This window comes from Homarus americanus, unplaced genomic scaffold, assembly GCF_018991925.1.
Source record: "Homarus americanus isolate GMGI-L3 unplaced genomic scaffold, GMGI_Hamer_2.0 scaffold20726, whole genome shotgun sequence".
Classification (NCBI taxonomy): Eukaryota; Metazoa; Arthropoda; class Malacostraca; order Decapoda; family Nephropidae; genus Homarus; species Homarus americanus.
The window spans coordinates 982-13,902 of NW_024734434.1; the positions used below are offsets into that span (position 1 = coordinate 982).

General features: G+C 39.5%; 2 protein-coding genes across 4 annotated transcripts; both read right to left on the minus strand.

Annotated features, from left to right (window-relative positions):
- Positions 1–285: 285 nt before the first annotated feature.
- Positions 286–3,305, minus strand: LOC121870255 (glycine-rich cell wall structural protein 1.8-like). 2 transcript variants are annotated; one of them, XM_042372041.1, is made up of 4 exons: positions 3,164–3,305; positions 2,219–2,955; positions 1,636–1,942; positions 286–1,449 (listed from the first exon to the last, which is right to left on the minus strand). In XM_042372041.1, the coding sequence occupies exons 1-4, from the start codon at positions 3,192–3,194 to the stop codon at positions 926–928; spliced, it is 1,599 nt and encodes a 532-aa protein (XP_042227975.1). In that variant the 5' UTR covers positions 3,195–3,305; the 3' UTR covers positions 286–925. The 2 variants fall into 2 exon arrangements, with proteins under 2 accessions (XP_042227975.1, XP_042227974.1); XM_042372040.1 differs by having other exon boundaries at positions 286–1,942.
- A 4,182-nt stretch (positions 3,306–7,487) lies between these two features.
- Positions 7,488–10,705, minus strand: LOC121870253 (glycine-rich cell wall structural protein 1.8-like). 2 transcript variants are annotated; one of them, XM_042372039.1, is made up of 4 exons: positions 10,552–10,705; positions 9,622–10,343; positions 9,005–9,311; positions 7,488–8,734 (listed from the first exon to the last, which is right to left on the minus strand). In XM_042372039.1, exons 1-4 carry the CDS (start codon positions 10,580–10,582, stop codon positions 8,211–8,213), a joined length of 1,584 nt encoding a protein of 527 aa, XP_042227973.1. In that variant the 5' UTR covers positions 10,583–10,705; the 3' UTR covers positions 7,488–8,210. The 2 variants fall into 2 exon arrangements, with proteins under 2 accessions (XP_042227973.1, XP_042227972.1); XM_042372038.1 differs by having other exon boundaries at positions 7,488–9,311.
- Positions 10,706–12,921: the final 2,216 nt, after the last annotated feature.

Here is a 12,921-nt window from a genome sequence, read left to right on the forward strand (position 1 = left end):
GAGTTTCCATTATTTTTAATCCATGTTTTATAACCAAACAATCCTATCATTACATCTTGTTAATCTTCATGTGAATCATGATTGATGTTTTAATGAAGATGACAGCTACTGCAGGTACAATACTAGATCTTCAGAATTATTGTAAATCTGAAAGAAATCTATTGTTTAAGTCGTGATAAGAATAGGATAAAAACACATTGTATAATAATATTATTTATTATTATTTTAGATTATATTTGTCATAAGAAAATATAATACGCATCTTGAAGCAACAAATAAAGATTGTCAACTACACTTTGTAATTATAAATAATAAACAAATTATTGATTAATCTCGAGTAAAGATTTAGTTGAACTCTTAACAAGTAACAAGTTAATTTTTGGAAAACATTTTAAGCTCCCTGACCACACCTCAATATAACAATACTTTAGAACATACAGCAGATAATGAAGTAATTTAATTAACTTGAAACCACGACCGAGTTATTTATTATACAGAAAAAATACTGTTAACTGAATCACAAAGATTTATACAAGATTTCCTGGATTATTTTTTAGAACACCGCAATTAATAATTTAGAAAAAGATGCTCATGTCCACAGGTGCAACATAAGTTGTAAATGTATTATAAATTTATATAAGTACATAAGTGTATTAAGTTGCAGATAAAAGAGTGAGAACTAGAGCAAGCATGTACAGTATATAGTTACTAGGTACAGCATACTATGGTCCTGACCCTGCCATGTCAGGCTCAGCTGGTTAGCTTAGTCGTTTTAGCTGCCTCTTAAGGAAGGTAAAGCTGACATCTCTCACATATATTAATTCCTGGAAGTAGTGAAAGACACAGACAAATGTCCTCTAACTGCAGCTTCGGTGTATGATAACAAAAAGTTTGTAAGAGTTGAGCCAGATGTGGGAGGCAACACTTAGAAGGCGGGCGTCTGGTACAGGCCGGAGGGAGAGGCTGGCGCCGGTATGCTCAACCCGTTCCCGTTGACTCCGTTACCGTTGGTGTATCCATTACCGTTGCCGTTGATAAGACCATTACCGTTGCCATTGAAAAGTCCATTACCGTTCCCATTGATAATACCATTACCGTTGCCATTGGCGTATCCGTTACCGTTTCCATTACCGTTGGTGTATCCGTTTCCATTTCCGTTGATTCCGTTACCGTTAGTGTATCCATTACCGTTGCCGTTGATAAGACCATTACCATTGCCGTTGATAAGACCATTTCCATTTACGTTGCCATTAATTCCATTACCGTTGCCATTTGCATAACCGTTGCCATTGCCGTTGATGAGACCATTTCCATTTACTGCACCGTTGGCATATCCATTGCCATTGCCGTTTCCATTAGCATAACCGTTGCCATTTCCATTGATGAGTCCATTTCCATTTACTGCACCATTGGCGTATCCATTGCCATTACCGTTGCCATTAGCATAACCATTGCCATTAGCATATCCGTTTCCATTACCATTGACGACACCATTTCCATTTACTGCACCATTGACGTATCCGTTACCATTACCGTTGCCATTAGCATAACCGTTGCCATTGCCATTGATGAGTCCATTTCCATTTACGCCACCATTGACGTATCCATTGCCATTACCGTTGCCATTAGCATAACCATTGCCATTAGCGTATCCGTTTCCATTACCGTTGACGACACCATTTCCGTTTACTGCACCATTGCCATTTGCTCCGTTACCGTAAATCCCGTTACCGTTAATAATGCCATTGACGATGCCGTTGGAGTATCCGTTGCCATTACCGTTGACCACTCCGATCTGAGCGTTGAGACTGTAGAACTGCGGGGCGGTGGAACAGTCAAAGTTGTACCACCAGTCACACACGAAGAACTGTTGGTTGAAGATGGTGCCGTTGGGACACAGGAAGGAGTCGCTCCTGCCATCTGCCTGACAGATGTGAAACACCTGTCGAGGACAACATTATCAATTAACCTGAAGATAAGCAACATCTACTTTAAACAACATTATTATGGAAACAGATAAATGCTTCAAGTTCTATTATCAAAAATCTTAAGGAATAAAGGAATATATCTTCTTTATACAGCAGGAGACGTAACATCTAAACCTTCATAAAATTCAGAATGTATTAGTTTATATGACATAAGACTCAGCTGACAGCCGGCCTCGGGGGCAGTATAAGACTCAGCTGACAGCCGGCCTCGGGGGCAGTAAAAGACTCACCTGACAGCCGGCCTCGGGGGCAGTATCAGCGTAGTATCCGGGTATTAGTCCGCCGCAGGAGAATCCAGTGAAGGGGACAGAAGCCAGGATGGGATAGTCCACGCCGGGGACGCCGCCACCTCCAATAGCATCAGCAAGGGCGCTGATGGGGTCCACGATGCCGTTGTAGTATCCGTTCCCGTTAACAGCGCCGTTGCCATTGACTAAACCATTACCATTTCCATTGGCATATCCGTTCCCATTAACAGCACCATTGCCGTTGACAAATCCATTACCGTTTCCATTGGTATATCCGTTCCCGTTAACACCACCGTTTCCGTTGACAAAACCATTACCATTGGCATATCCGTTTCCGTTAACAACACTGTTGCCGTTGACAATAAGTCCATTACCGTTGCCATAACCACCATTGGCGTATCCGTTACCATTTCCGTTGATTACTCCGTTTCCATTGCCGTTTGTATATACTCCGTTACCATTTCCGCCATTTACATATCCATTACCATTTCCATTACCGTTTACAATCACACCATTTCCATTTAAACCATTGGCGTATCCGTTACCATTTCCATTGACTAACCCATTTCCGTTGCCGTTTAGAATCACACCGTTGCCATTTCCATTAATTCCATTATTATAACCTCCATTACCGTTACCATTACCGTTGCCACCGTTGAAGCCGTTCGTTGGAGTTAAATAATTTAGGTTGACCGCCCAGGATGACGCAACTAGCGAGGCTGAGAAAATAAAGAAAGTAAAACTTATTGTAAATTACGACAAAAATTACATAGATGTTAATGGAAGGAAAATTCTTATACATGATAATTGAGTTTTTAGTTTACGTTTGTGTTCAGTAATGAATAAGAGAGAGAGTTAGTCTTCTGAGATACATTAGAAACTTAATGAAAAAGATCACTACATATACGAGTTACATAGTTCTCTTACCGATAAATATAAGATGTTTTGTGACCTTCATCTTCAGGAGATGTTTGTTGTGAAAGTCTTAATATGAGTTGTGACTCTGAATGAGTGTTGTTGTTGAGTCAAGTGTTGAGTGTGAGTCTCGAGGAGGAGGTGAGGTGAGGAGGAAGACCAGAGCAAGAGTTGTGATGCTGGGTCCAACTGGCGCCGCTTTATATACATGGTCGGGGGGCAGACACTCCGGGAGGCTCAAGGTCGCTAGATGGTGAGAGGAACTGTATTGGGTGACCTGCTTGGCTGATATTAAGTAGAACACTGCTGGTTGGGTCATAGACCTTGACACTACCATATTTTTTTTAAGCCTGACATGTTATGGAATAGGTAATTTTAGAGAGAAACTTATGTAAAAGCTCATGTACAAATTTAATGAAAAAAAAGAAAAAGTTATTATACATTAGGGTGTCTTTAGTATTAATTGATTCCTTTAAAATTCTGGATTACCTTCATACTGTTGATATATACAGAAGAATCAGCAACGTTCACTCAGTATGGGAATTCCTCTTATGCAATACTGAACTAATGGGTAAATATAAACAGAATTTATCATCAACTGAGACTTTTTTAGTGATGAAAACCTTTATGATAAGTTTTCCCTCAGGTGTTAAAGTATTTATTTATCGTTGGTTGATGTACAGACGAGATAGGACAGTAGTTTGTGTTGGCAACAGTGGTGATGGGAGGACACGAGGTGGTGGAGGGAGTGGCTGTGGTATAAGGCTGGACTCTGGTATAAAGTAGGGCTGTGGCATAAGGCTGGACTGTAGTATAAGGCTGGACTGTGATATAAGGCTGGACTGTGGTATAAGGCTGGGTTGTGGTATAAAACTGGACTCTTAAATTTTAATTAAAATGAAAGTAAATTTGTAACCGATGAGAAAATTCTTCCCTTGTTTGAAAAAAGGTGAAGGAACTTATGATATTTGACAGTTGTTGTTTACAGAAGGTGAGACATTGAGTTATGAAAGCAACTCACGTGACCTGGTGAGGAACTCTGACTTTCACTGACGAGATTAAACTTTTCATAATAGATCTTTAGTTTATTAATATATCTCGTCCTATCTACAGGTTAGGTTAGGTTAGGTTAGGTAAAAGTAGTGAGATATAAGGAGAATTTATGTTATAGTCTCTGTATTGTCTTTATCGTCGATGTAAACAATATTGAATTTCTGTTTTGTTTTTTTCAACTGAATGGAAGTTTTTTTTGTCTTTCTGTAACAATATCACATAATTAGCTTATTAAGTTTCATCAAGATCCACCATAATTAATTAAATGATAAGTTATTTTGTATTTACTTTTTTTCTTGTTCTTTGGTAAATCTCATCAAATTCGAGTATACTTATTTTCCTTTTGAGACGTTTAATAAAATTTCTTGTAAATTTTATGAAAAAACTATTATGATACCTTATAATTATTGTAACGTAAACATGATCCTTGTTTGTAAAGTTATGTACCAAGTTGATCAACTATTTTTCCGGTGTTGTGGTTCATCTGCCTCCACAGAACACTTCACATTCCTTCATTATACTTTAATTGTTAGGTTGTTTCGTCAGGTTTGTTCATACTAACACTATCATTTAGGAAACATCTCACTTGTACAGTACAGTATAAAGTCCTGTCGCCTCTCCTGCTGCTTCATGAATCCAGCAATTCAGACTCGTGAATCCAAAGAATCCGTGGACACAATAATGCATCAATGTCTACTGCCTCGGGTTCGCGAGTCTGAATCTCAGGGTTAGTGAAGCAGCAGGAGAGACGACAGGACTTTTGACCGTGGCTGCACAGTACTATCGTGGACAAAGGTTTGCTCCTTCCCAAACTGAAGCAGTATCGACCCTCACAGCACACCAGCACCAGATAACAATGAGGGTAAGTCAGTTCGGAGACTCATTCCCGTGTCTCAGTTTCACTACAGGGAGCGAACTTTTGTCAACGATAGTACATGTTCCAAAAATACTCATTCCCACGTCGATACACATTCAATGAACGATTACGAAACACGAATCGAGGGTCAAATTTCTAAGCCGAATTAAATGAATTCTCTTGTTACGAACCCCTCCACCGTACGAACCACGCCATCTGCACCTGCACACCTACGACAACACTGCATCTGGACTGAGAACCGTCTCTAAATGTTGAACCCTCCGAGTTTTACTTCTCATCTGGGTTGCGTCACTCTCAAGTCTTTCTGGCTCCAATTAGAGGCGCCGGCTCTGGGAAGCCAGCTCCTCTTAAGTACTTATGTGTTGTATTAACTCCCCAGCTAAGTGTTTATGTTGTGTGTGTTCCTTACATCTCTACTGTTAATGTTTGGGTTAAGTTTGAGTTTAAGAGGTATTTATAAGTAGATATTTTGTTAAGGATTTATGGTACTCCTATTACAAAGCTCTGGCATCTTTGTCCTACATGATCCATTGTCTTGTTTTTTTTTATTGTTGGCTACCTGTTGGGATCTGGGTAGACATATAACTTCTGTTCCTAAATCTAACTCGTGACTTTACTCTCCTTCAATTTCTTTTGCATTCTCTAGTTCGATTTCTTTTTGAAACACACATATTCACTTCTTTTCTGGCCATCATTTGAACAATCTATAAAGTTCCATTGAAATCCTATGCTTAGGTTTCACAATACCCTGTTCACACACACACATAAACAGAGGAAGTAAAGCAATCATCCCTACATGGGGTGAGAAGACAAGGTTCAATAACTGTCAGCCAGGATTGTCGACTGTGTATTGAAAAGTTTTGTGTTGGCAGTTTCATAAGTAAGCCTTAATATATTTCAATAATTAAGGTAACAAAGATATAAAACTACGAGTATATTAGAACTATTTTTCATTCATTTAAAACTACTTTCACTACATCACAGAATTGCCGGAAACAAACAAACTTTCTCTTCATTCGTTATCATTCATTCACTCTTTTTGCTACAACAGATAGGTTCTGCTGTAGTGTTCTCCTCTCATAACAAGACCTCAAGGTATCTGTTTGGTTTATTCTGTCTTTCCATATAACTTGGGATCACCCGTCAGTAACACAGTCGGCCACAATAACTGGTCGACGCCATGGTCTCTCTCCTCATTCATAAACATATCAACGTCTTGTTTGTCCACCATCTTGATTTCTTGAGTTCTTCTTCCAGCTCGATAATCTCCTTCTAGGTGTTCCTCTCTTCCTCCCTCCATCTCTCCTTCTCTTCCTTCCTACCTTCTTCCTACTCCGTCCGTCTCTCCCTTCCCCTACCATCCTCTTCTGAACTATACATCGGATTTATCAGTCTTTCCCTTACCATTCTCTCAATATGTCAGTAACACCACAACAAACTCCTGTTGTCATATCTCTGCCAGACACTTCCTTCACTCTCACATCTCTTCCTTAGTTCTATTTTTCTTGTTTTATTTGTTCTATTACCCAACATATGATTCTTAAGTTCTTCATTTTTCCTTCTAATTTACTTGTTACTCTTTCATTCAGGGTCCAGCTTGACACATATCACTACGTGTAACTAAAGTAGAGAAATACGTGTTGCTTTCTCGCTCTTTAAGACGTAGCTTGAGTGACCGAACTTAGTGATGATCTAGTGAGGAGGAATCATGGGAATCCTTGACCATGGAAGCCTAAGCAGGTGTGTACATACGCTAAAGAAGTAATTAGTTTAAAGTTGACTCTAAATTGGTTTTATGTATCGAGGTGAGAAAGTTTTTCTCCAGGGTGATAATTTAGTGTCTATTGGGGCCTATGGTGGTGTGGTCTGCACTAATGTGAGTATGGCCGCGCTCTACATCACAGTTCATTGTCAACCAGTTCTTGAGGTAAGGTGTTCTCCCTCAACCCACCAAGATGGGAGGGGATACGTGCCTAACTGTAAGGTCATGAGGAAATGGAGAATGATGATTTTAACTCCTAACTCTTAGAAAAATACAAAATGCCAGGGAGTTGAGGGAGGGAGGGAGGGAAAATACATGTACATATACAACTAAAAAATATTGTTTTTATTTCCTTCTTGTTCACTTGTATCTCTACATGAAATCTTCGAGTGGTATTTGGGTATAATTGATAGATATGAACTGTATTGTACTACTAATAACGAGTTTCCATTTATTTTTAATCCATGTTTTATAACCAAACAATCCTATCATTACACCTTGTTAATCTTCATGTGAATCATATTTGATGTTTTAATGAAGATGACAGCTACTGCAGGTACAATACTAGATCTTCAGAATTATTGTAAATCTGAAAGAAATCTATTGTTTAAGTCGTGATAAGAATAGGATAAAAACACATTGCATAATAATATTATTTATTATTTTTTTAGATTATATTTGTCATAAGAAAATATAATAAGCATCTTGAAGCAACAAATAAAGGTTGTCAACTACACTTTGTAATTATATATAATAAACAAAATATTGATTAATCTCGAGTAAAGATTTAGTTGAACTCTTAACAAGTAACACGTTAATTTTTGGAAAACATTTTAAGCTCCCTGACCACACCTCAATATAACAATACTTTAGAACATACAGCAGATAATGAAGTAATTTAATTAACTTGAAACCACGACCGAGTTATTTATTATACAGAAAAAATACTGTTAACTGAATCACAAAGATTTATACAAGATTTCCTGGATTATTTTTTAGAACACCGCAATTAATAATTTAGAAAAAGACGCTCATGTCCACAGGTGCAACATAAGTTGTAGATGTATTATAACTTTATATAAGTACATAAGTTTATTAAGTTGCAGATAAAAGAGTGAGAACTAGAGCAAGCATGTACAGTACATAGTTACTAGGTACAGCATACTATGGTCCTGACCCTGCCATGTCAGGCTCAGCTGGTTAGCTTAGTCGTTTTAACTGCCTCTTAAGGAAGGTAAAGCTGACATCTCTCACATATATTAATTCCTGGAAGTAGTGAAAGACACAGACAAATGTCCTCTAACTGCAGCTTCGGTGTATGATAACAAAAAGTTTGTAAGAGTTGAGACAGATGTGGGAGGCAACACTTAGAAGGCGGGCGTCTGGTACAGGCCGGAGGGAGAGGCTGGCGCCGGTATGCTCAACCCGTTCCCGTTGACTCCGTTGCCGTTGGTGTATCCATTACCGTTGCCGTTGATGAGACCATTACCGTTGCCATTGAAAAGTCCATTACCGTTCCCATTGATAATACCATTACCGTTGCCATTGGCGTATCCGTTACCGTTTCCATTACCGTTGGTGTATCCGTTTCCATTTCCGTTGATTCCGTTACCGTTAGTGTATCCATTACCGTTGCCGTTGATAAGACCATTACCATTACCGTTGATAAGACCATTTCCATTTACGTTGCCATTAATTCCATTACCGTTGCCATTTGCATAACCGTTGCCATTGCCGTTGATGAGACCATTTCCATTTACTGCACCGTTGGCATATCCATTGCCATTGCCGTTTCCATTAGCATAACCGTTGCCATTACCATTGATGAGTCCATTTCCATTTACTGCACCATTGGCGTATCCATTGCCATTACCGTTGCCATTAGCATAACCATTGCCATTAGCATATCCGTTTCCATTACCATTGACGACACCATTTCCATTTACTGCACCATTGACGTATCCATTACCATTTCCGTTGCCATTTGCATAACCGTTGCCATTGCCGTTGATGAGACCATTTCCATTTACTGCACCGTTGGCATATCCATTGCCATTGCCGTTTCCATTAGCATAACCGTTGCCATTGCCATTGATGAGTCCATTTCCATTTACTCCACCATTGACGTATCCATTGCCATTACCGTTGCCATTAGCATAACCATTGCCATTAGCGTATCCGTTTCCATTACCGTTGACGACACCATTTCCGTTTACTGCACCATTGCCATTTGCTCCGTTACCGTAAATCCCGTTACCGTTAATAATGCCATTGACGATGCCGTTGGAGTATCCGTTGCCATTACCGTTGACCACTCCGATCTGAGCGTTGAGACTGTAGAACTGCGGGGCGGTGGAACAGTCGAAGTTGTACCACCAGTCGCACACGAAGAACTGCTGGTTGAAGATGGTGCCGTTGGGACACAGGAAGGAGTCGCTCCTGCCATCTGCCTGACAGATGTGGAATACCTGTCGAGGACAACATTATCAATTAACCTGAACATAAGCAACATCTACTTTAAACAACATTATTATGGAAACAGATAAATGCTTCAAGTTCTATTCTCAAAAATCTTGAGGAATATAGGAATATATCTTCTTTATACAGCAGGAGACGTAACAACTAAACCTTCATAAAATTCAGAATGTATTAGTTTATATGACATAAGACTCAGCTGACAGCCGGCCTCGGGGCAGTATAAAACCCAGCTGACAGCCGGCCTCGGGGGCAGTATAAGACTCAGCTGACAGCCGGCCTCGGGGGCAGTAAAAGACTCACCTGACAGCCGGCCTCGAGGGCAGTATCAGCGTAGTATCCGGGTATTAGTCCGCCGCAGGAGAATCCAGTGAAGGGGACAGAAGCCAGGATGGGATAGTCCACGCCGGGGACGCCACCACCTCCAATAGCATCTGCAAGGGCGCTGATGGGGCCCACGATGCCGTTGTAGTATCCGTTCCCGTTAACAGCGCCGTTGCCGTTGACTAAACCATTACCATTTCCATTGGCATATCCGTTACCGTTAACAGCACCATTGCCGTTGACTAAACCATTACCATTTCCATTGGTATATCCGTTCCCGTTAACACCACCGTTGCCGTTGACAAAACCATTACCATTTCCATTGGCATATCCGTTTCCGTTAACAACACCGTTGCCGTTGACAATAAGTCCATTACCGTTGCCATAACCACCATTGGTGTATCCGTTACCATTTCCGTTGATTACTCCGTTTCCATTGCCGTTTGTATATACTCCGTTACCATTTCCGCCATTTACATATCCATTACCATTTCCATTACCGTTTACAATCACACCATTTCCATTTAAACCATTGGCGTATCCGTTACCATTTCCATTGACTAACCCATTTCCGTTGCCATTTCCATTAATTCCATTATTATAACCTCCATTACCGTTACCATTACCGTTGCCACCATTGAAGCCGTTCGTTGGAGTTAAATAATTTAGGTTGACCGCCCAGGATGACGCAACTAGCGAGGCTGAGAAAATAAAGAAAGTAAAACTTATTGTAAATTACGACAAAAATTACATAGATGTTAATGGAAGGAAAATTCTTATACGTGATAATTGAGCTTTTAGTTTACGTTTGTGTTCAGTAATGAATAAGAGAGAGAGTTAGTCTTCTGAGATACATTAGAAACTTAATGAAAAAGGTCATTACATATACGAGTTACATAGTTCTCTTACCGATAAATATAAGATGTTTTGTGACCTTCATCTTCAGGAGATGTTTGTTGTGAAAGTCTTAATATGAGTTGTGACTCTGAGTGAGGTGTTGTTGTTGAGTCAAGTGTTGAGTGTGAGTCTCGAGGAGGAGGTGAGGTGAGGAGGAAGACCAGAGCGAGAGTTGTGATGCTGGGTCCAATTGGCGCCGCTTTATATACATGGTCGGGGGGCAGACACTCCGGGGGGCTCAAGGTCGCTAGATGGTGAGAGGAACTGTATTGGATGACCTGCTTGGCTTATATTAAGTAGAACACTGCTGGTTGGGTCATAGACCTTGGCACTACCATATTTTGTTAAAGCCTGAAATGTTATGGAACAGGTAAATTTAGAGAGAAACTTATGTAAAAGCTCATATATAAATTTAATGAAAAAAATGAAAAAGTTATTATACATTACGGTGTCTTTAGTTTTAATTGATTCCTTTAAAATTCTGAATTACCTTCATACTGTTGATATATACAGACGAATCAGCAAACGTTCACTCAGTATGGGAATTCCTCTTACTGAACTAATGGGTAAATATAAACAGAATTTATCATCAACTGAGACTTTTTTAATGATGAATACCTTTATGATAAGTTTTCCCTCAGGTGTTAAAGTATTTATTTATCGTTGTTTGATGTACAGACGAGATAGGACAGTAGTTTGTGTTGGCAACAGTGGTGATGGGAGGACAAGAGGTGGTGGAGGGAGTGGCTGTGGTATAAGGCTGGACTGTGGTATAAAGTAGGGCTGTGGTATAAGGCTAGACTGTGGTATAAGGCTGGAATGTAGTATACGGCTGGACTGTGGTATAAGGCTGGACTGTGGTATAAGGCTGGACTGTGGTATAAGGCTGGACTGTGGTATAATGTAGGACTGTGGTATAAGGCTGGATTGCGGTATAAGGCTGGACTGTGGTATAATGTAGGACTGTGGTATGAGGCTGGATTGTGGTATAAGGCTGGACTGTGGTATAATGTGGGACTGTGGTATAAGGCTGGTTGTAATTTATAAGGCTGGACTGGTAGGCTGGACTGGCAACATAAAGACCGGACTGTGTTCCATGGACTGTGGTATAAGGCTGGGCAGTGGTATAAAACTGGACTCTTCAATATTAATTAAAATGAAAGTAAATTTGTAACCGATGAGAAAATTCTTCCCTTGTTTGAAAAAAGGTTAAGGAACTTATGATATTTGACAGTTGTTGTTTACAGAAGGTGAGACATTGAGTTATGAAAGCAACTCACGTGACCTGGTGAGGAACTCTGACTTTCACTGACGAGATTAAACTTTTCATAATAGATCTTTCGTTTATTAATATATCTCGTCCTATCTACAGGTTAGGTTAGGTTAGGTTAGGTAAAAGTAGTGAGATATAAGGAGAATTTATGTTATAGTCTCTGTATTGTCTTTATCGTCGATGTAAACAATATTGAGTTTGGTTTTTTTTCAACTGAATGAAAGTTTTTTTTGTCTTTCTGTAACAATATCACATAATTAGCTTATTAAGTTTCATCAAGATCCACCATAATTAATTAAATGATAAGTTATTTTGTATTTACTTTTATTCTTGTTCTTTGGTAAATCTCATCAAATTCGAGTATATTTATTTTCCTTTTGATACTTTTAATATAATTTCTTGTAAATTTTATGAAAAACTATTATGATACTTTATAATTATTGTAACGTAAACATGATCCTTGTTTGTAAAGTTATGTACCAAGTTGATCAACTATTTTCCGGTGTTGTGGTTCATCTGCCTCCACACAACACTTCACATTCCTTCATTATACTTTAATTGTTAGGTTGTTTCGTCAGGTTTGTTCATACTAACACTATCATTTAGGAAACATCTCACTTATACAGGGCAGTAGAAAGTCCTGTCGCCTCTCCTGCTGCTTCATGAATCCCGTAATTCAGACTCGTGAATCCAAAGAATCCGTGGACACAATAATGCATCAATGTCTACTGCTTCGGGTTCGCGAGTCTGAATCTCAGGGTTAGTGAAGCAGCAGGAGAGACGACAGGAATTTTGACCATGGCTGCACAGTACTATCGTGGACAAGAGTTCTCTCCTTCCCAAACTGAAGCAGTATCGACCCTCACAGCACACCAGCACCAGATAACATTGAGGGTAAGTCAGTTCGGAGACTCATTCCCGTGTCTCAGTTTCACTACAGGGAGCGAACTTTTGTCAACGATAGTACATGTTCCAAAAATTCTCATTCCCACTTCGATACAGATTCAATGAACGATTACGAAACACGAATCGAGGGTCAAATTTCTAAGCAAGTCAGTAATTCTCTCCTTTATTAATTTCTTTACATTCCTCTAATTCCGATTCCACAC